This window comes from Fonsecaea nubica, assembly GCF_001646965.1.
Source record: "Fonsecaea nubica strain CBS 269.64 chromosome Unknown Scaff7, whole genome shotgun sequence".
Classification (NCBI taxonomy): domain Eukaryota; kingdom Fungi; phylum Ascomycota; class Eurotiomycetes; order Chaetothyriales; family Herpotrichiellaceae; genus Fonsecaea; species Fonsecaea nubica.
In genome coordinates, this window is record NW_019173680.1 from 125,804 (window position 1) to 147,764 (window position 21,961).

Here is a 21,961-nt window from a genome sequence, read left to right on the forward strand (position 1 = left end):
GTGACATCTGGTGGTGAGGCCTTGTTCGAGTATCAATTCCCGAGCGTTAGCAATTCCTGTATGGACCAACAATTGATGTTTGGCTTTTGTTCCCGAGCACAAGGCTGAAGAATGACTTGACGAGGCTGAACCCATTGATTGAATCAATGTGCGTCCTGGTAGATCAACCACTTCGCTCCTGATCAATCCTTGGCGCATCAATCAGGCTCTGATTCGATAGAGATTCGCTCTTCTCATCTTCACTGCTTCTCTATACCTTCCTCCCTGAGAAGAGACCTCTACTAAGATCAACAATCGCCAAGAGGACGACCTCACCGTCGGTTACTTAAACCTCTTCGTCTTCCCAATTTTTTGAAACTTGTTCTTTCCTTCTTTTTTCCTCTCCTCGAGTTGCCCAAGGTAAGCGTAGGCAAACACTGAGGCGCCTCCAGTCCAGCAGGGAGTGTGTGTACCATTGCCCCCTCACCTCTTCTTCTTCTTCTCTTGCCCCCTTTTGTTCTCTTGGGCGCTATCCCCTGCCTTCTGTTTTCTTTTTGTTATCCCCTATGTTGTTTTTCTCTTGGGCTCTGGTACACACGAGTTCCTGGCCGGGTGGCCTGGGTTGGAGGCGGGTTGGATGGTGTGTCTTGGTTTTCCAAGGCCGGGTCCTCAGTTCAATGTTCAACATTTTTCCCTTCTCCCTTGCGTGTGTTACTTACTGAATCAAAACCTTGTGCTCTTAGGTTGTTCTTCCTTCATGGATCTCTTTTCATCATCGCTTGAGCTTTACGCTCGACTTTGGAGAAGAGCAGATGTCCATCCATCCATCTCATCCATCAGTGCTGTGTAGTAGTAGTTAGGTACAGGCAGTGGGAGAGACTGTTATTTCTCTTGTAGTGACTGACAGTAAAGCCGTGCTGACGATTGTCATGTTATGTCGTCGCCGCCGCCGAAAGTCCCTTTGCGCCCCCGAAGACCCATTCGCGCTGCTTGTTCGGACCCCCCTCTGAACAGAGGCCGCTGCCTCCCATCAGTCGCCGAAGCGCCCAATCTGCGAGGCCCCAATCTTTCAAGCAGACAATCTTCTGCTGCTGCAACTCCGTCGATATGATTAGAGCACCCCACCACCACTGTCCCAGCAAAAGAGATACACACGGGAAATTGGGCACACATTTTTGGAACCGAGGTGACATTTCAATCAACAGAATTCTTCTTCATCCCGGCTGTCAAGCCTCTCTCACCATGGCGACGAGCTAACACTGTCGCGCACGTAGACACATTTCGAGTGGTACGCCACATCAACACCACACGATATCATCCAAACAAGCACCACATACCACCTACGATCCAGAAAACCGACCTTGTCCCGTGCAACCGCGCAGCATTCCTATCCAGGTCCCCGTCTTTGCCCTCCTCCGCAACCCACAGATTCACCCACGCATCCACGATCGGCGTCAACGCGTTGGCGGTAATGACGAGGCCGAGACATCTCTGCACGGCTGCCCGCGCCACAGGCGAGGTCCGACACCGGTAGCCAAATTGCCAGTACACTGTAAGAGCCAGGATCGATAATCCCAATGTAAGATTGCGGATGCCGTGGGGAAAGATGTACATCATACGCCTCGAGCTGTCAGAGCTTGATGGACTGGAAGACGACTCCAGTACTCGGACCATGTATCCCCCAAACGCTGCGGCCGCGGACTCTGGGGAAGTGAAGCTCCATAGGCCGACGATGAATGCCCCTGAGCCTATCAGAGTGGTCAGGACTGGGAGGGCCGAGCGTGGCAGTCGAAGAACAGACATCGCTGTCTGAGCTACGACTCACTCGTCAGAGCGATTCCAGTTCTGCAAATTCTATATCCAGGTGCAAGCCGGTCAACCGCAGCTAGGTAGTGGGAGCAAACAAGGCTTTACCGAAAAGATGCTCCTGACGTTTACAATTTCCGTGGTGGGCCTCACAAAAGGAATCCAACGGTAGATTATCGGACGGATGCCTACTGTGGTCTATACAGCCAGGCACACGAAATTATGGCGCCATCGACCCCATCTGTCTATGGACAACGTCCCGGTCTCATTCTCCAAATCTCAGGTGATGCACCAGCCTCGATTACAAAAAAGTTGCTGGCAGCTAGTCTCTTTCTTAGCTGGCAGAGTTCTCTGATCCATCCAAAAGCTCGTCAAGAAAAGGCTTGGAAAGGCTTCTACACAGCAAGGAGATTCCTCTGATAATTGACAATTCCAAACCCGACAGAGACTCTTTGAAGGAAACCAGCAGTGCAAAAGACCGTGGACATGTCCGAACAGCACTCCCACTCTCACACGCACGATCACTCGCACGGTCACGACCATTCGCACTCGTACACTGGACCGGCTCACCTGTTCCACGCAAACTCCGCAAGCGATCTGCCTCCGGATGGATGGAAAGAGAGCGGCGTGCGGGTCATCCCTGGCGACCACCTCGACGCCAACACGGCGCAGACCCCGGGAATGAGTCGCGCTGCGGCCATCACGACCGCACGGACAGGGGCGCAGAAACTATGGGCCGGCACCGTCAAGATCCACCCCAACGCCAAAACCGGCGCCCACCACCACGGCCACCTGGAGAGCGTCATCTACGTGGTCAAGGGCAAGGCGCGGATGCGCTGGGGCGACAGGCTAGAGTACACGGCCGAGGCCGGCCCGGGGGATTTCATCTACGTGCCACCCTACGTGCCGCATCAGGAGATCAATGCCAAAGAGGACGAGGAGCTCGAGTGCGTCTTGATGAGGAGTGACGGCGAGGCCATTGCGGTGAACCTCCCTGATGTCGTCCCGGTGGAAAACCCAGAGGGTGTGAAGTGGATTGATCCTACGCACCCGACGGGCGGGGTGTGATGGGATGGGCCTTGATACCAGCAGACTCAGTCGACACGATCATATCGGATATACATATATACAATGACAAGCACCAATTTCCGAACAATTCTGTATGTGATATGTGCTGGTGGACGGAGATGGCTGCACCCGAGCGTCGAATTATCCCTATTCTCTGGCCTTTACATCATCGTGACTGTGTTCCATACTGCGACCCACGAGGTAACATAGTCTCTGATGCCAGAAACCCGTGCTGCGGCAGAGCGCAAAGGAGGACCAATAAAAAATGCGGCAAGTGAGAGTGAGTGTAGAGTAATAATATACTGTGTGTGGACCATGATGTGTCTGCAAAGCGAGCGCAGGTGACGTACGCGATGCCAGCTGCCAGCTAGTTGAAGTGAGCTCTTTGTCTCGTCGACGTGGACGCGGATGAGGTTGTCTCTCTCTTCTCTGGACTAACTAGCTTACCTTCCCTCTCTGCTTGCATACACTCTGACTAAGATTGAAACCTCTCAGATCCTGCGATTGTGTGCGTTGGCTATCCTATTATTGAAAGTCTCAAAGCTTGCTTGACCTCCGGTGATGGAAACGTCTCCGGACATCAGGATCATGCCTTGTCCTTCGACTTGGTGCCGCACAACATTGCAGCTCCGGAGAAATCATGCAAGCACCACGGCTTTGTCGGTGGTGTTGCTGAGAGGTAAGTCTCGCAAGAGTCTTTATGCCTTTGTAACACGTACCTTGAACTGTGCTTGGATTGACTGATCATATGGTGTCATTTCTAGCGTCGATACCCTGAATCCCAACGCCCAGCTGGCTGGCTATCACTCCACGTGGTAGTTATACAGTAGAGCCTAGTCTCGCTCCCTTCCACGGCCGTTCAACATCGACCCGTTTGCTTCATATGACACCCCTGTGGCGGCGATGGGCCGTTGATAGTGGCAGATAGCCGAGCCCGACGCTACAGGCTCAAGAGTACCTGGACAGAAGAAGAATACGCCGAACCGAGGTACACATCAAGATCGAAGCAGGGCGATATATACACACTCCGAGAAAGCCGAGCAGTAGGCGACTCGGCGCAACAACGACGATGGGCTTTGTCTGAAAGAGGAAGCTAGAGAAACAACAACAGGTCATCCTTTCACCTCTTGTGATATAGCGGCTCACCACCTTCCCCGCAGTATCTACGCGGAGGTCCGTCGGCACCAGAGCAGCAATTGACGAGGCCAATGTTCCTGTCGGGACAGTCAAAGTGTTGAGGGGATGTCGGACCGCAGACCACAATGTAGAGACAGCACCACCAACCATTTTCTGTCTCTGGCCACATATTCTACGGCAGCTTTCCGAGTCCCGTGATGGGAGCAATATAAGAGACACCTGCACCTCGTGCTGCGCTTTTCCGAGTCAGTGGGACTAGTTGACTGTCTAGGTACGACTTGAAGCAAGGGCACACGGCTTGGATGTGTCGCGCGACCAGCGGGGTCTATATAAAGCCCCAGAGCTGCGCGCCTTGGCCAACCAAGCTTTCTGCAATGCTGCTCGGATGTGGGTCGAGATATGATCTACTCCTGACAACCAAGGTAGAGTACCGAGCTCTTGATCGTATTCGCATCATATCCATGGTGTTATTCGGTGAGACTGGCCAGAATATACCTAGATGTCGACTTCAGCCGGCTTTCTCTTTCCCCATCCCCTCTCAAATGGAAGTCTGCCGACACAATCCTCCAACCCTTCCCTCTCCACCTTATCTGGGGCCCCAGCTATGCAAGACTAGAGCGGTGCCAGGATTCCGGACAAAATCCATCAATCAAGCACTTGGAAACGCTCGTCATCCTAGTTGCCTGCACTCTAGTCCACCGGAGGACCTCCATGTCTCAACGTCTTGCGATTCGCATGGTCCTGCAAAGACGGATCTCAACTACACTCCACCAACGCGGGGTATATCTCGGACGCGTCCTCAATTACGTATAGACTTGGAAGTGCGAGTGGAGAACCGCCAGCGCCGCACTATCCGCTGCGAGATCACAAAGTGACGGCGGTGTATCAACAATGCAGCTGTGTTCAACTGCCGACACCAATGTCGCCCGCAAGCTGGTACAAAGATGACCAATGTCGAACCCTGCAAAAGAATCCTGCCCGGAAAAGATCAGTTGCACCTCGGTATAGGTGACTCTGGATGTGGGTTGTGACGATTTTTCTGTGTCCACTCGACCAGAAAATGGTGGCTATATAAAACATCTCTGGTGCGGCCCTCTGCAGAGTGAGTCCGCCTCGATTTGCTCGCGATACCGAGCCATTCCCAGACTTTTGGAGGAATTTCCCATATTCGCCACGCTTGGTAGCAGCCATGAAGCCTTCAGCTCTGACACTGACATTGCTTGGGTCCAGCTGCTGGGGCCCTTTGGCAGTGGTCGGCGCTCAGAGCCTGCCTCAGGTTGACTTGGGCTACCAGATACAGCAAGCATCTTCCTTTAACGTATGCCGTCTTCCATTCTCTAACGCGGAATAACTTGCTGGAGCTGACCATTCTCAATCACAGGCTACTGGTCAAGTATACAACTTCAGCAACATCCGCTACGCTCAGCCACCACTGGGCAAGCTTCGCTTCGCTGCGCCTGTTCCCCCAACAGGTCGCAACACGACTGTCCAAGACGGCAGTGATGGCGCCATCTGCCCTCAAGCGAACCCAGCTTGGCTCGCCATTGCTGATTTATTCACCGCTGCATTCGCGGAAGGGTTGCCATTCAACTACACCGCCGCCGCCGCTCAAGTCCAAGCCAACCCGCCAAAACCTTCTCCTCCTGACCCGAGGGTGAAGGAGGACTGCTTGTTTCTGGATGTATTCGTTTCAAAGGCTGTCTTTGACAAGGCTCAAAACCAATCTTCTGGCTACCAGGGAGCTCCGGTTCTTGTGTGGTGAGCCTTGCCCTGGTATCAAAGCGACCATGAATTTGATTTTGAAATTTCTTTCTGACTTGACCCTTCACAGGATATATGGTGGTGGTTATACAGCAGGATCGAAAGCTGGATCGGGCAACCCGGCCGGTCTCATTCACACCAGTCAGGCCAGCGGTTCGGATGGTATCGTATTTGTTGAGATTAACTACAGACTGGGGGCGTTTGGCTGGCTGTCCGGACCAACTGTTGAAGCTGCCGAGGGCGGCGTGTCCAATGCCGGTCTGTACGATCAACGTCTGGCGCTCGAGTGGATTCAAACCAGCATTCGATTGTTTGGGGGGGATCCAAACCGGGTGACGATCATGGGTGAGTCCGCCGGTGGGGGGTCAGTGATTCACCAGATGACAGCCTATGGTGGATTGAAGTCGGTACCCTTCCAGCAGGCAATCCCTCAGTCTGGTGCCTGGCTACCGGTGTCGAGCAACTTCAAAAAGGAGAACACGACGCAGGCCTTCTTGGCCCTGCTCAATGTGACTTCGATCGAGGACGCCCGCAATCTCCCATCCTCGGTCGTGATGGCAGCCAATGCCCAGCAGGTGGGGATGTCGCCCTACGGCGGATTCACCTACGGGCCCGTTGTCGATGGGAACTTTGTGCCGGACCAGCCTGGCCGACTCCTCGCACGGGGCCAGTTCGCCAACACGGTCAAGGTCGTAGCGGGCCACAACACCAACGAGGGACCGCTGTTCAGCGACCCGCGGATCCAGACCAACGCCGACCAGGCCACCTGGTTCAAGATCAATCTGCCCGGCATCTCGGACGCGGCGGTCGATTTCCTGCTCGGCACGCTATACCCCGCGACGTATGACGGGTCGATGCCGTACCGCACGCCGACGGAGCGCAACACGCTGATCGTGCAGGAAGGCTATTTCAGCTGCAACGTCAACTACCTGGGCAAGGCGCTCGGCGCCAACATCTCCGAGTACCAGTTCGCGGTCCCGCCGGCCCTGCACGGCCAGGACGTGCCGTACACGTTCTTCAACGGCATCGTCAACGGGACCGGTGTCGTCCCCCAAGTCGCGCAGGCCCTGCAGCGGTATATCGTCGACTTTGTCCAGACGGGCAGCGCCAACGGGTCCGGCGTCCCCGTCTTCCCGCTCTACGGGCCCAACGCCGTCGAAACCGTCCTCAACGTCACGGGCATCACGCAAATGACCGATCCGGACGCAAACCCCCGCTGCGCATGGTGGCAGCAAGCCTTGTACTATTGAAGCCTGAATCTAGAGAGAGAGGCAGAATAAAAAATGGATAGTTATCTAAATTTTTCGCCCTCCAATCTAAATGCATATTAAATATTATGCCACAGTAGTGATTGCTTGCTAGCCTAGCTGTTTCTTTCCATGTGCGTGTTCTTTTACTTTGAGACACGAGACACGAGACACGATGTAACGTCGGGACCATGTCGTCACTTGGGTATCTGTACCTGGGTAGTGCATACGATAATACCAACCAAGTAGCGCAGTGTTTCTCAGGCTGCCGCGATGTAGTTGAGCAGCGTGGCTAGGAAACGAATGGTCTAGTTGCGCAGGTTGATACTTTGTACCTTAAATCTTTCGATATTGCGCCACCCATCTGTACAGAAATATATACATCATAAGGCGACGTGACCTGATTCTGGCTCAAAAAAAAAAAAGGCGTAAAATATATATATACAAGCGCAACGCAAGAAGAGTTACATTGACGATGTAAGTTCATTTCCCGGGCGATTTCTCCGTGTCCACCATCCTCTCGTCCCTGTTCCCGTCCTCGTCGGCGCTCGGGGCAGGCAGGTTCTTCAAACACGGGGCGTAGAACAGGTGGCCGGACCAAGCGCCCCTGGCGGTTCCCGCGGCGACGACGCACCACAGCAGGATGACAGCGACGGCGAAGACGGTTCCCAGGACCTTGAAGAACCTGCTGGGCATCTCGACGCCAAAGGTGACGGTGGAGATGGCGTAGACGCCCAGTGGGAAGGTGAACCCCCACCAGCCCATGTTGAAGGGGAACGGGCGCGTCGAGTAGATGGTCGCGAGGGCGAAGACGAGCCAGCACAGTCCGAACCCCCACATGATCAGGGCGACGAAGAAGCCCAGCACGTAGACGACGTCGCCCGCGAGGGGGAGGTCGTGGAATAGCGCCACCTGCGGGAACACCACCCGCGACACTTTGCCCAGGTACATGATCGCGTAGCCGCCCATGCCGAGCGGGCCGAGGGGGAGGAAGGACGAGACGACGACCTCGCGCGGTGGGAGTTTGTGCAGGACGAGCCGCTGGTAGTACATTACCAGCACGGTGATGGCGAGGGGAGTTGCTGTGTTGGGTTTTTGTCAGCGGAGTGTTTGGAATAGGGAGGTGTGCATCAAGTTCCTATTTTGCATGGCCATCGACGTAAGGAATGTTCGGGAAAGCAACTTACCCATTCCCCACATAACGTAAGAAGTTATCAACGTCCCCAGCGCGTGGTCCGGGGAGTTGAGTAGTTCAGCGACCTTGCTTCCTAAAGTCATTTTGTCAACACTATCATGTTCTGCTTCGGCTAGCCAAAACGGTACAACGGATTAGAACATGGAGTCGCGCTTACCAGCTCCAGAAGCAACGATCGTGCTTGCAATCGGCAACAGTTGCGCCGCCGTGATCCTGTCCAGGCCCTGCGAGTCGCGTTGGCTCATCAACAAGAAAGGGAGAGACACGGTCACGGCAACGGCCACGACGGAATCGACCATCCACGCAATCCACGCGACCCACACACTCCAGTAGCCCCAGTAGGGACAACACAGAAGGATCCAGCTCTCAACCAATGTGGCAAAGCCCATGGGGATGGTGCCTAGGAACAGCGAATTGTTGGGGTCGGCGATCATGACGGACCAGATGGCCGGGTACAGCGTGTATCGGAGCAGAGAGGCGAGAAAGGCCAGGGTGAAGAGGACGCTGTTGAGCACGAAGAACGCCACCGAAAGCCAGTACAGCCAGCGTGCCTGGAAGGGAATGGTGATCAGCAGGAGCGAGCAGATGCCCGTGCCCATGGTCACACTGAACCACGAGGGCGAGAAGTTGCGGACCACACGCCGCCAGCCGACGTCGTACTTAGAGGGCGGAGCCTCGGGCGACGTCGACATCGACTTGGACACGGTGGTGATGGACTCGGCGTCGCCTGAAGGATCGGATCTGCGCATGGTTTTCGGGGTCTGTGTCTGGGTATTGCTGCTCCGTGAGCGCAGGCGGTTGAAGTCTGGTCGCGACACCAGCTGGCTGGTGGGGATGGTCATGGCAGGGTTGTTGGACGCCATGCGCTCGATTCTGGCGTCCTCGTCGTCGGGAGTTTCGACCATGGTGATGAACGTGAACGTGTGGTAGTGGACGATGGTGTAGAGGAGGGCGATTCGGACATTCTTGTCCCTAACAATACATCAATGCAGATTTGTTGTGTGCGTAGACGAGTAAATTGAAGAGGTACCAGGAGACACGGGCGTTTTTCTAGATGACGTTGGCCAACATCCTTTGCGGCGATATTGGAATCGTATCGGATACTGGGGGCGCGGCAATCTGGCCGGTCGAGTGGCGGGACGTCATTCACTCCCCGCTAGTCACGCTAGCTTAATATGGAAAACCTCACTAGACAGAAATAGCTAAAGGATAGTGGTCTAGACTCGCTACTCCATCGACTGCGAGGAAACCCAGCCTTGTCGAGAACAATCATATGTGGTCTGGAGACCCTCACGAAGGCCAAAAATCCAAATCCTTAAAGAAGTGTTGCAGATGGCTTAAAGATAGAATGAAGGAAAATAAGGGCGCCGGCAAAGACGACTCAAGATACGGGTAGCATCAGAAGACACGGATGGTTCAATTTGACTATAGACTATCGTCATCTGGTTCCAAGTCCGCCTCCTCAGCTGTTTCGTCTTCCAACTCGCCATTGCTTTCGGTCTCCTCGTCGTCCAAGAGTGGAACAAATCTAAAATCCACAAAAGCGACACTGCTAGGCGTCGGTGGTGCGTTGACAGCAACACTTTCTTCTCGGCGTGGGCCAGCATTGGCACCGTCGCCCAAGTCGATCATGAACTGCAGGCTAAGCACGCCTTGTTGATCCTGACGAATGCTGACTTTGCTGGCCAAAGCCATTGCCCTGCCTGCCCGCTTGATCATATCGAACTTGTACCTCTGGGAGACTCTTCCATGGCTTCCGGGCGGTGCGACGACCGAGAACGTTTCCGTGACCAGCGGCTGCTTTTTGGCTCTGGGGACGCTGGAGGTAGGCGCGTTCTTGGACTCCGGTAAAAAGTCCACGGTGCTATCGCCGAATGGTCCTCCTTCGCCTTCCAACGAGAAAAAGGGAGCAGTACGGCCAGAAGCATTGATTACAAGAACAGACGGATTGGTGCCTGAGAGCTCTCCGATCGCATCATTGAGCCAAGCACTCCGCATAATCGCTTTCAGACACAACGAGTTCCGGTCCAGGGGGATACCACCATCGTCACCATATTGATCATAAACCCTGTACGTGTTCATCTCACACGTTGTGGTGACTGACCCTTCCTGGATGGTGATGGTGAGCGGTGCACCAGCCTCTTGGTACGAAATTCGGCATGTGCCTCCGAGTGCCAGTGCCGGGGTATTGAAAGCGTTCCCATACGACGATGAAAGTCCACCATAGGGGTTCCGCGCTGAGGAAGTTGTTTCGGCGATGCCAAATATCTGTAGCGTTTCCAGGAGAGCATCAACTGAGACTGCAAACAGGGGCAAGGCATGATCTTCATCGTTGAGTCTCAAATTGTACGACGAGAAGAGGGCCTTGTCTAGAAACGTCAAGCCCTGAACAACTCGTGCTTCTTCGACAGAGAACTTGATTCCTTGTTGGGTGATCTCCACCTCTGCACGCTGGGAGAAAGCAATGCACCGAAGCAACAGGTACAACTGCCTAGCAGATGTAGATATTGCCGTAAAGATGGGTGCATCAGCCATTGTAGGATAGTAAAGTCTTTGACAGGTGAACCGCAGTTATGGAGAGGAACAAGCAGATATTGAGGTAGAATGGTCTATAGGATCTTAAACATAGACCCCAAACCCGCAGATCGCGTAGACTGCACCAAATCTGCCCCGTGTCAATCTTCATGCCATCCAGCTATTGTTTTCTGCACATACCCAAATGCAAGAGAGGCAGGGATTCCGAAGACAGGTATAGAAAGAGGAGATTTGTTCAATGCGAAGAGTCCGGTGAGTATCAGGCCTATGCAAGTTAGTGCAAACCCAATGAGACCCCAATGCGACAACGAGTCTCACCAATAAGCAACAAAAACAGTCCAACGGTCAACTGGCTTTCCTTGCCAACTGTGGGCTGGAAAGGGCTGCCTGCGGCTGCTTGCCAGACGTCGTAGAGCGACATTGAGGTGACTAACAAGACTGTTGATCACAGCTCCAGGTGTTTGGTCTCGTAAAATTCAGGGCGAACAAATGCCTGCGAGTTGCAAGGTGGTCTCCCGAAGGAAGACGCGACAGACCTGGCGTCTCATTCGGGAAAGATTTCCGAGGTTATGCGCTAATCCATATCTGGAAATATTTGTCTCAGCGTTCTTGAACCGCGGCCGAGATCGCCTCTCAACTTCAAGGCTGATCGTTGAGACTTAGATTGCGACGACACCCTTTAACACGCCCGCGACGTGATACGTTGGGACTGTTCAGTATATTCAGCACATTGGTATCGCCGCGATGGCGCCTATAAACGGTGAACGTGAGAACCTCTGGGTGTGGCAGAATGACATGTGCACGTGAACTGATTTGGTGAATAACGCAGATACAAAGAGGAAGGCATCCGAGGACGCGGCGTCCTCTCGCTCCAAAAAGGCCAGAACCGAGTCACCAGCTCTAGAGAATGGCATCAAACATGAAGAGGTAAATCCACCAGCACCCTCCGACCACGGTCATTATGCCTTTCAACCTTCCCCCAGCGGGGATGTTCCGGCCCGACGATAATCTTTATCGCTTCAGAACGAACGTTTCTGTGGACTCGGATTCCACTTTATCCCTTTCATACCTCGAAGACCACGATCTTTTACATTGCTGTTCTTCACAGGCTGAGCGTGTCTCAGTGGGGACAAACAACGCTAACTTCGTCTTTGAGCAGTCCGATGCGGATCCTCCCATCACTCCTACACCAGTCGATTTCCCCGAGAAACCAGCCGTCGTTGAAGAGAAACAAGGACTTATTGAGTTCAGGGTGGTCAACAATGACAATTCGAGGGAGAGTAACATCATCTTGACCGGGTTGAAATGTATCTTTCAGAAGCAACTGCCTAAGATGCCCAAAGACTACATCGCTCGCCTGGTCTACGATAAAACACATCTATCCATCGCTATTGTCAAGCAGCCGCTCGAGGTGGTTGGTGGTATAACATACCGACCGTTCAACTCGAGAAGGTTTGCTGAGATTGTCTTCTGCGCGATCTCGTCAGATCAGCAGGTCAAGGGGTACGGTGCTCATCTGATGGCGCACTTGAAGGACTATGTCAAGGCCACTTCACCGATTATGTATTTCCTGACTTACGCCGACAACTATGCGATCGGCTACTTCAAGAAGCAGGGGTTTACAAAGGAGATTACTCTCGAAAAGTCGATTTGGATGGGATACATAAAAGATTACGAAGGTGGTACAATCATGCAATGCAGCATGTTGCCCAAGATCCGCTATCTGCAGGCCCCTCGAATGCTCCAAAAGCAGAAGGAGGCAGTCATGGCTAAGATCCGAGCAGTGAGTAAGTCTCACATCGTTCATCCCCCGCCAGCACAGTGGAAGAACGGGATTGTCGAGATAGACCCGATGTCAATTCCGGCGATCAAAGAGTCTGGATGGTCACCTTCGATGGATGAGCTCTCCCGGCAACCTCGACACGGTCCAAACTACAATCAGCTTCTGCACCTGCTCAACGACATGCAGAATCATACAGCAGCCTGGCCCTTCGCTCAGCCGGTTAACAAGGATGAAGTTCCCGATTACTATGAAGTCATCAAGGAGCCAATGGACCTGTCAACAATGGAGGAACGGCTGCAGAACGATCTATACCCCAGACCAGAAGATTTCATCAAGGATGCCAAACTAATCTTTGACAATTGCCGGCGCTATAACAACGAAACCACACCATACGCGAAGAGCGCAAACAAACTGGAAAAGTTCATGTGGCAACAGATCAAGAATATTCCGGAATGGTCGGTGAGTGGTTGATACCCTGACAATGATCCGGAGTTCCGACATACTGACGTGGATTGTATAGCACCTTGCAGAATAAGCACCAATTTGCTGGCGAATTTTCTACAGGCATGCAATGCGGTTGGTGCCGATTTCAAGGCTTTGGGGGTGGCTTTCGTTTGGGCGGGATTGGCGCAGAGAAGTGGACGATGACACTGCCAAAACAGAGCATTATGATCTTGCTCGGTTTATTGCATGCACGTAATATGATACCCAATCAGTATGAATGGCTTTTTTTTCACCTTGATACATGAAGACATGACAATGAAAGATGGTAGCAAGCAACCAACACGTTCTCCTGCGACGCAACCATGTACTTTAAAGCCGTTGCACAAGCCACTGCTATAGGTGCCAATCATGAGATTGGCCAAGTCCAAGTCACCAGCAACACAACTAGTTCTCAGTAATATCGAGATGACGAATGACATGTGCAACCTCTGTGGCTGATGCCAAAGACAAACTCCGGAGACGTGCAGATTGTTCGGACCAGGAAGGGAACCAATCAAATGCTCCAAAAGGGAGATGCAGGGGGTTGCCCCGGTCGCATCCCAATTCAAGGTTCCGTTACCCAAAGGTCGCTCCCTTCCCTGCTTCTCCCACGATTAACCACCTTTTCAACCCTCATCTTCGACAAGACAAGACAAAAAACGGGACTTTCCACGTCTTGCTGTACCTCTACACCCCTTCTCCGCTCGTTGAATTCTCTTCGACACGCTCGCTATTGTCTGTTTGCCAAAAATGTCCACCATGTAATACAAGATCCACCAACCTCCCATTCGCGACCCCGTAACTTAGTCCTCACGTCACTTGGACTGCACCTCTGGTGGTGTTTGCATCAATCCCACCGAGAAGAGCCCCGTTCTCTGAAACCAACCCCTTCCATCTCGAAAACGTCGCGACCTCTTGTCTGTTGACATCATTCACCTTCCCCCGAGTGCAGCGGTTCACTTTGCGCGTCACGAGATCAACAAAACACGATGGCACATCCAGGGAGCCGGGGTGAGGATGTCGAGGTCCGCAACCGACTGCCTACTCTGATGGAGGTTTTGGGAAGAAGGACTCTAGCTCCGGTCGATCTGTTTTCATTCTACATTTACATGCGCGACCAACAACGCTCGGTGGATTACCTGGACTTCTGGTTTGTTTTGGACATGAAAGCAAGGTGCAAATCAATTCTGACTCATTCAACAGGCTCGATGTATCCCAACACATGTCCTTGTGCCGCCACTATGTCCGAGAACTGCGCCGTTCGATGCTCGTCGACACGCCGGAGATGGAAAAGACCACCACCAGCAAAAGGTCTTCGGCGTTACTCGATCAATTTGAACTGGGTGAAGGAATAGACGCGAGAAAGAGTGGACAAGAATCAAGGGTGTCTGCCATCTTGAGATCAGATAACGGCGCAGCAGGTGCCAAGCCACCTCGAAGCAGAGGAGAGGGAGGTGGTGCTACTGATCACTCACCTTCACATAGCTTGGGATCAGCCAATTCAAGAAACCTCAGTCGTCCCTCCGGTGACCGACCCTCACCTTCAGAACTTCCACAGCCGACATACTCCACTCCTGAAGTGCGGACGGACTCGAATTCCCCTGGACATAGTGTCGCTAGGGCCGACATTAAAGCCAGTGCGGAGAAGATTCTCTACACTTTTGTCTTGCCCGGCTCGGAGCGAGAGATCGTCCTGCCAGACACCATGCTGAACAGGATCATTCGGGCAATTGAGGAGGAAGGACGAGACGACCCAGAGGTGTTTGATGATGCCAAGGACTACGTCTTCCAGGCGATGGAAAGGGATGCATTCCCAGGCTTTTTGCAGGCCAAAGCCTTGGGCAATCTAGTCCCATTGAGTGTGTTGATCAGACTCGCCATTGGTCTGGCGAGCTTAATGGCTGGGTTTTGGGCCGGCTATTACATGATTCTGAGGGACAGGTCGAGGGCTACTCGCTGCTGGGTAAGGCTTCCGTGTTCAAGTTCATTTGCAGTTCATCTCACTGACCGAACCGCTTAGCTTATCCTTCCTTTCACAATCGGCTGCTACTTCCTCGTCTCCTACCAATACAAGCTCGACATCGTTGCCGCTTACCTGGGATTTAGTGAATACACGTGGATGAACTGGTCGCGCGTCAGGGAGCCGTTTGTGCGGCGATTGCTTCTGACGCGAGCGACCATGGCATTCTTGATGTTTGCGGCGGCGGCGGTGGCATTGAGTGTCCTGTTTATATTTGTTCCGGGTACGAGGTTCTAGGGGTCAGTGGACATGTGACGACTTCGGAGTGATGTAAATGACAGCGGTTGGTTCGGCGTTTTCTGTGCTTGGAGGGTGGTTGGGGTCGATACGTGGTGGGAGGTTGCATGCTCAATGTCCAGCGAAGCTGAGAACGAGCAATGGGAGGTCTTGTCTTGCTTCTTCGGGAAACAAAAGGCGTTGACGGAGTCAGCCATGGCGAATGGACATCGTGCACCCCATCAATCTAACTGCGACAAACGATGAAATAAATGGAGACTGGAAGACACAGTGATTGCAGACATGGCAAAACGCCCGCCTCCACGGAGCACGATATCTCGCAACACAACTTCCCAGGCTTGAGGCAACGGATCAAAACAACAGGAAAGATACGTGGAGCTTGGATATGTATGCTGTTAGCTATGCAAAAACTGGCAAAAAAAACTGGCCACATGAGCCATTTGTATGCCCGAAATGGTCGTAGATTGAGTTGATCAACACCTGCCTTTGCCGCTGTTTTATTCTGCAGGCGCGGATATTAGAGGTAATGTCTTCGAGGAAAAGGATAATGGTAGGCCATGCCAGAGCAGAGCAGAGACATCGCGGTACAACACAGCGAAGCAAAGTAATTGTAAAGGAGGGCAGAGTGAGCAAGGTGAGAGGGATCTCGTTACTTCATCATCCTTCATTATCGTGCATCTCGTCTATTGAATGTTTCCCAGGACATGTCTACCTGTCATGACGGGGCTGGTGGGCCTGGTGTTGTTGATATGGCTTTTAGGCCGCCATGGTAGCATTAGCATGCATTGTATGTGTACCGTCCGGCGCAGATGCGCTTCGCTTGGAATTGGATGATCCGGAGGAGTAGGTGGAATGGTATGCGGTTGGCATGATGGGTCGCTCAAGAGGAGAAAGGTCTGGCTGTTGGACCTTGTTCGAGATCAAACCCACGCGCCAACCAACCAACTTTGTCCTCCAGATGTGCTTTTAATTCCTGGGTGTCCTGGTTTCAGAACACGCGAGCACTTTGCCTCGACGGTGCGGGCTCAGTCCAGGACATTTCCATCAATCATCAGACTCGTGCCACATGTAACCATGCGCTCGGTCTTTAAGATGCAATCAGTGTCAATATACTGACCCAAGGGATCATTTTGACGAGCCTCGTCCACGGTTTCGCTTTGCACCTCGTGATCCCCCACTTCCTCCGCCTCGCGACCCAGACCCTCCGAAGATGCCTGTGCCCTCACTGACACCCTCGTCCAGATCCATCTTGCTCTCGTCGTAATCATCATCCACGTCGTCACCCTCGCCTTCCATCTGCTGATCGAGGTCTCGCTTGCTCGGAGGACGTTGGCCTACACCAAATCCGGCGGAACGACCTGCCCGTCCGTTTCCTGGTGTGACGCCATTATCGCTTGATGTTTGCTGTCGGTCAGTGCTGAGGACTAGAGAATCTATCTCGTTCTGTCGGGCTCTTTCTTGTAACGCTCTCTGCTGAGCGGTTGCTCGGATAGCGGAAATTTGCGCTTCGAGGTCGCTCACGACGGCGGTGCAGCGTGATTCCCATGTCTGTAGGATCTGCCAGAGTACGGGGAGGGAGTGAGGGCGCAGATCGCGAAGAGGGGCAACGGACATGATGTGTACGGTGGGGGGACTCGATGTGGGACTGAGACGAGCAGTGAGGAGACCGGAATAGATCGACTGTGTCACCAGATATTCTAGCTCTTGGGAGGTAGAAAGCAGGAGGGTTGCAAGCAGCCCAGGGTAGGTCAAAGCATTGGCTGTTGTGTTCTTGCTAGTGGGGGCAAATGGCGAGGCCAAAGTCAGAAGACTAAGCTGACGCAGTTTGAAGGTCTGAGCTTCATCGAGGGGTGGAAGAGATGGGTCGGCTAAACACATAGGTCCATCAGCATGTGCGTTACCAGTACATCCCCGTGAAGTGTACCTTTGAACTCCTCATACGTCCCCCAACTGAAGATCTCCAACAGTTTCAACCAAGGTTCCCCTTGCGTGCCTCTCAAGCTCTGTATCACAGGCAGTTGAAGAAGCTCGGTGAAGATATAAGCCCCAGGAGCGGAGATTGCGCCTTTGATCAGTTCAGCAATAAAGCGTGGTGATGGGTTTTTGGTGGTAGTGGCGAGGTGAACAAAAGGCTGAATCGCAGCGAGAGCTTTTGTCTGTGATTGATCCATGTTAAGCAGAGGTCGGAAGAGCGAAAGGCTAGAGGGATTGATGCGAAGGTGGGAGAAGAGCGTGGGGATTGATACTCAGCCTGCGAACTGGAAGACGAGGCTGTCACTGCGGGCAGAGGGCAGGGCTTGGCAACAGACGAGGCTGAGGCTTGCACGTGGTTCAGGCTTACCTAATATCAGGGTTTTGAGGCTGGCGGTGGCTGGTGGCTGGGCTGTGGGTGGCTGGTACCGCACTTTCAACCCTACGAATTGATATTATGTCGAACCAGCGATCGTCATGACTTGTGAAAATGTCATTTTTGTTAGATACGCCAATATTGCCAAATATCTCCTGATCTGTACCGAGGCGAGGCTACCCTCCAGCCTGAAGATGCCCTGATGCGGCTAGAGGTGGCGTGATACTAAATCAGGGGTGTTTCTCTGACCCAATCCGTCGATGGTGTCACTTTTCGGTTTCAGGCCTCAATCTCGCTCTTCAGGCATTTCTCAGCTTCAAGTCCCCATCTGACTTCTGACTTCACACGTTTCGGTCCGCTCGCGAACGCCTCAAGGCCGCTTACATATCATCTTCGCACTCCGTTCGCTCAAGACACTCTTTTAAAGCCCTTTCTCGTTTTCTGCGCGATCTGTACCACCTCCGTTTTCGACTTCCTTTTTCCTGCTCCGAAGTCGGCCCCCAAACGCGTGCCCCTCAAACGATGCGTTTATGATTGCCTCTCTCTCTCAGCCCTGCTGTTAATCCCACGAACGTTCGCTACGATGAGTCTTGCCAGTGACAGCGGCCACGAGGCGCCGCAACATTGGCCGACCCCGGCGCATATGGCTACCACAACCCTCAAAGTCGATGGCATGACTTGTGGTGCATGCACCTCCGCAATAGAGTCAGGGTTCAAGGGCGTTGAAGGTGCCGGTGCTGTATCGGTCAGCTTAATGATGGGAAGAGCCGTGGTACATCATGATCCGAAGAAGTTGTCTCCCGAGCAGATCGCAGAAATCATTGAGGATCGTGGGTTCGATGCCGAAGTTCTATCTACAGACATGCCCAAACCTCCCACTCTGTCGATTTCGACTGGAGTATCCAGCTCAGATTCCAAGCTCACCACCACAACGATATCCATACAAGGAATGACTTGCGGGGCATGCACTTCCGCTGTGGAGGCCGGCTTCAAGAATGTCCCGGGCGTGAAAAGCATGAGTGTTTCGCTTCTGGCGGAGCGGGCCATCGTCCAGCATGACGCAAATATCATCAATGCCGATGCACTGGCCGAGATCATTGAAGACCGAGGCTTCGATGCCACCGTGATTGACTCAAAAACTCAAGACACTCTTAGGCCCACAGCTGGGAATGCAGAGGCCAACGACCAGTCGCAGACGTGGACTACCACCGTTGCTATTGAGGGCATGACTTGCGGTGCTTGCACCTCTTCCGTCGAAGGCGCTTTCAAAAACGTTCCTGGTCTGGTCAAGTTCAACATAAGCCTTCTCGCAGAACGAGCAGTCATTTCTCATGATCCCGTCACCCTTCCTTCCGAGAAGATCGTCGAACTCATTGAAGATGCCGGTTTCGATGCTAAGATTGTGTCCTCTCAAGCTGAGACCAATCTACAGAGCTCAGCATACGTTTCTCAGCAGCTCAAGATATATGGCTTACCAGACGGACAAACTGCCACTGAGCTTGAAAACAACCTAAGATCAAAACCAGGTGTCAAAAGTGCGGTGATCAGTCTTTCCACGTCGCGCGCCACCATCACCTATGATCCTACCGTTGCCGGTCTTCGAATGATTGTCGCGGTCATTGAGGACGCTGGATTCAATGCCCTGGTTGCAGAAATGGAAGACAATAATGCTCAGCTGGAATCTCTCGCCAAAACAAAAGAAATCCAGGAATGGAAGAGAGCATTTCTTACATCCCTGAGCTGCGCCATTCCCGTGCTTTTGATCAGCATGATTATACCTATGTTCTTCCCATCGATCAATTTTGGAGGCATTGAGATTATTCCAGGTCTTCTTTTGGGTGACGTTATCTGCCTCGCCCTGACACTTCCTGTACAGTTCGGCATTGGAAAGCGTTTTTATGTTTCAGCGTTCAAAAGTCTGAAGCACAGGTCGCCAACCATGGATGTGCTGATTGTCTTGGGTACCTCGACGGCCTTTTTCTTCAGTTGTTTTGCCGTCATTGTGGCAGTCTTGATACCCCCTCACAATAAACCTAGCACTATCTTCGACACTAGCACCATGCTCATCACATTCATTACTCTCGGACGATGGCTCGAAAATCGAGCCAAGGGGCAGACCTCCAGAGCTCTATCACAGTTGATGTCTCTGGCTCCAAGCATGGCAACCATATATGAGGACCCTCTATACGCGGAGAAGCTTGCCGATGCTTGGACAGCTCCATCGTCTCCCGTGCTCGAGAAAACGCCAACCAACGATTTGAGGAGAGTTCCATCAGGTCCCGGCCCATCAGGCTCTTCTGGTCCCTCCGCGATAGAAAAGACCATCCCAACCGAATTGATCGAGGTCGGAGATGTTGTCATCCTTCGACCTGGGGACAAGATACCCGCTGATGGAGTCGTTACCCGTGGAGAGAGCTTTGTGGACGAAAGCATGGTCACTGGTGAACCTATGCCTATACAGAAGAAGAAGGGTAGCGCCCTCATTGCGGGTACCGTCAATGGCGCCGGCAAGATCGACTTCAAAGTCACACGTGCAGGAAAGGACACACAACTAAGCCAAATTGTCAATCTTGTACAAGAGGCCCAGACGAGCCGAGCACCTATCCAGCGCATGGCCGATCTTGTTGCTGGTTACTTTGTGCCCGTCATTATTCTGCTCGGATTGATCACCTTTGTTGGCTGGATGATCTTGAGCCACGTCCTGCCCAACCCTCCCAAAATCTTTACAGATCAACAGAATGGCGGCAAGTTCATGGTCTGCCTGAAGCTTTGCATCTCGGTCATTGTCTTCGCTTGCCCTTGTGCCCTTGGATTAGCAACTCCAACGGCAGTCATGGTGGGAACTGGGACTGCTTCGCAACTGGGCATTTTAGTCAAGGGAGGTGCCGCTCTTGAAACGGCCACCCGCGTCACGCATGTCGTGCTGGACAAGACCGGCACTCTGACCTTTGGGAAGCTCAAAGTCGCGGATAGCAGCTATGCAGCGCTCTGGAGCTCCAACGAATGGCGTCAGAAGCTGTGGTGGACACTCGTTGGTCTCGCTGAGACAGGGTCTGAACACCCCATTGCGAAATCCATTGTTCTAGCTGCCAGGGAGAAACTCGGCCTCGAAGTAGAGGAAGGATTCCCCGGCCAGGTTGGCACCTTTGGTGTCACCGTAGGTCAGGGAGTGTCCGCTATTATTGAGCTCAACAATCCAGGGGACGAAACCAAATACAAAGTCTATGTCGGCAACTCTAAGTTTTTGGCCAACAAGAAGATCGACATCCCGGCAGATGTCGAGAGCTCGGTCAATGCAGCTTTGTCTCCCACAACCCGAAGGAAATCGAAGACCGGAATAACAACTATCTATGTCGCGATTAACGGGCAATACGCTGGGTATATCGGCCTCTCTGACACGCTTAAACCTACTGCCCCTGCTGCTATTACCGCCTTGCACAAGATGGGTATTTCTACCAGCCTCGTCACTGGAGACACGTATAACACAGCACTTTCCATCGCGGAATTAGTGGGGATCCCTCGAGAATGCATTCGCGCATCTGTTTCTCCAGGTGAAAAGCAGTCCATCGTCTCAGACCTGCAGTCTCAAGGGGAAATTGTCGCTATGGTTGGGGATGGGATCAACGACTCTCCGGCTCTTGCAACCGCCAATGTCGGTATGGGTCTCGTTTCTGGGAGCGATATCGCAGTCGAGGCCGCAGACATTGTGATAATGCGCTCGGATGATCTTCTCAATATCCCGACTGCTCTTCATTTGTGCCGTGTCATTTTCCGCCGGATCAAGATCAATCTGATATGGGCCTGTGCGTACAATGTTATCGGACTACCGTTTGCAATGGGCATTTTCTTACCGCTCGGCTACCACATGCCCCCTTTGATGAGCGCCACCGCGATGATCTTCAGCAGCATTTCTGTCACGCTGAGCTCGTTGGCGCTGCGGTGGGTCGGCAGGCCCAAGTGGCTGAGTGTCGAAGCTCTGAAGATGGAAGGAGACAGATACAGCGCGCCCGTGATTGGCGCGAAGAGGAGAAAGAAGCTGATGAACGACGGCGGTTGGGTGGGCAGAATCCAAGGCGTTGCCGAGTCCATGTTTGAGAGACTCGAAGGAGTGGCGACGCGGAGAAGAGCACAGGAGAGGGAACGGGGCAACTATGTCCCGTTGCAGACAGTCGAGGGAGATGCCGTGTAAAGCGGACAGAAGCGTCGGAGCGTTTCATATCGTCTTGTTTTGTTTCCAAGGCCTTTGGATACGGGCCGTATACATATATACCTTGTTCATATACCCACCCAATATACCCACCCAGTATACATATTATATACAGCCATCACGGACGCTCGCCTCCATAAACTTTTGGTGAATGTA

At 52.9% G+C, this 21,961-nt stretch overlaps 9 protein-coding genes across 9 annotated transcripts; 5 read left to right on the plus strand and 4 right to left on the minus strand.

Annotated features, from left to right (window-relative positions):
- Positions 1 to 911: 911 nt before the first annotated feature.
- Positions 912 to 1,782, minus strand: AYO20_01666 (hypothetical protein; the record flags this gene model as incomplete). The annotated part of the gene is made up of 2 exons (XM_022639972.1): positions 912 to 1,109; positions 1,324 to 1,782. The coding sequence occupies 2 exons, from the start codon at positions 1,780 to 1,782 to the stop codon at positions 912 to 914; spliced, it is 657 nt and encodes a 218-aa protein (XP_022503927.1).
- Positions 1,783 to 2,271: 489 nt separating this feature from the next.
- On the plus strand, positions 2,272 to 2,853 carry AYO20_01667 (hypothetical protein; the record flags this gene model as incomplete). The annotated part of the gene is made up of 1 exon (XM_022639973.1): positions 2,272 to 2,853. One exon carries the CDS (start codon positions 2,272 to 2,274, stop codon positions 2,851 to 2,853), a length of 582 nt encoding a protein of 193 aa, XP_022503928.1.
- A 2,326-nt stretch (positions 2,854 to 5,179) lies between these two features.
- On the plus strand, positions 5,180 to 7,001 carry AYO20_01668 (hypothetical protein; the record flags this gene model as incomplete). The annotated part of the gene is made up of 3 exons (XM_022639974.1): positions 5,180 to 5,308; positions 5,372 to 5,748; positions 5,822 to 7,001. The coding sequence occupies 3 exons, from the start codon at positions 5,180 to 5,182 to the stop codon at positions 6,999 to 7,001; spliced, it is 1,686 nt and encodes a 561-aa protein (XP_022503929.1).
- A 480-nt stretch (positions 7,002 to 7,481) lies between these two features.
- AYO20_01669 (hypothetical protein) lies at positions 7,482 to 9,098 on the minus strand (the record flags this gene model as incomplete). The annotated part of the gene is made up of 3 exons (XM_022639975.1): positions 7,482 to 8,080; positions 8,186 to 8,266; positions 8,351 to 9,098. 3 exons carry the CDS (start codon positions 9,096 to 9,098, stop codon positions 7,482 to 7,484), a joined length of 1,428 nt encoding a protein of 475 aa, XP_022503930.1.
- A 520-nt stretch (positions 9,099 to 9,618) lies between these two features.
- On the minus strand, positions 9,619 to 10,728 carry AYO20_01670 (hypothetical protein; the record flags this gene model as incomplete). Its single annotated transcript, XM_022639976.1, has 1 exon — positions 9,619 to 10,728. The coding sequence occupies one exon, from the start codon at positions 10,726 to 10,728 to the stop codon at positions 9,619 to 9,621; it is 1,110 nt and encodes a 369-aa protein (XP_022503931.1).
- Positions 10,729 to 11,689: 961 nt separating this feature from the next.
- AYO20_01671 (hypothetical protein) lies at positions 11,690 to 12,982 on the plus strand (the record flags this gene model as incomplete). The annotated part of the gene is made up of 1 exon (XM_022639977.1): positions 11,690 to 12,982. The coding sequence occupies one exon, from the start codon at positions 11,690 to 11,692 to the stop codon at positions 12,980 to 12,982; it is 1,293 nt and encodes a 430-aa protein (XP_022503932.1).
- Positions 12,983 to 13,983: 1,001 nt separating this feature from the next.
- On the plus strand, positions 13,984 to 15,251 carry AYO20_01672 (hypothetical protein; the record flags this gene model as incomplete). The annotated part of the gene is made up of 3 exons (XM_022639978.1): positions 13,984 to 14,144; positions 14,198 to 14,957; positions 15,015 to 15,251. The coding sequence occupies 3 exons, from the start codon at positions 13,984 to 13,986 to the stop codon at positions 15,249 to 15,251; spliced, it is 1,158 nt and encodes a 385-aa protein (XP_022503933.1).
- Positions 15,252 to 16,376: 1,125 nt separating this feature from the next.
- Positions 16,377 to 17,422, minus strand: AYO20_01673 (hypothetical protein; the record flags this gene model as incomplete). The annotated part of the gene is made up of 2 exons (XM_022639979.1): positions 16,377 to 17,119; positions 17,176 to 17,422. 2 exons carry the CDS (start codon positions 17,420 to 17,422, stop codon positions 16,377 to 16,379), a joined length of 990 nt encoding a protein of 329 aa, XP_022503934.1.
- A 759-nt stretch (positions 17,423 to 18,181) lies between these two features.
- On the plus strand, positions 18,182 to 21,787 carry AYO20_01674 (hypothetical protein; the record flags this gene model as incomplete). The annotated part of the gene is made up of 1 exon (XM_022639980.1): positions 18,182 to 21,787. The coding sequence occupies one exon, from the start codon at positions 18,182 to 18,184 to the stop codon at positions 21,785 to 21,787; it is 3,606 nt and encodes a 1,201-aa protein (XP_022503935.1).
- Positions 21,788 to 21,961: the final 174 nt, after the last annotated feature.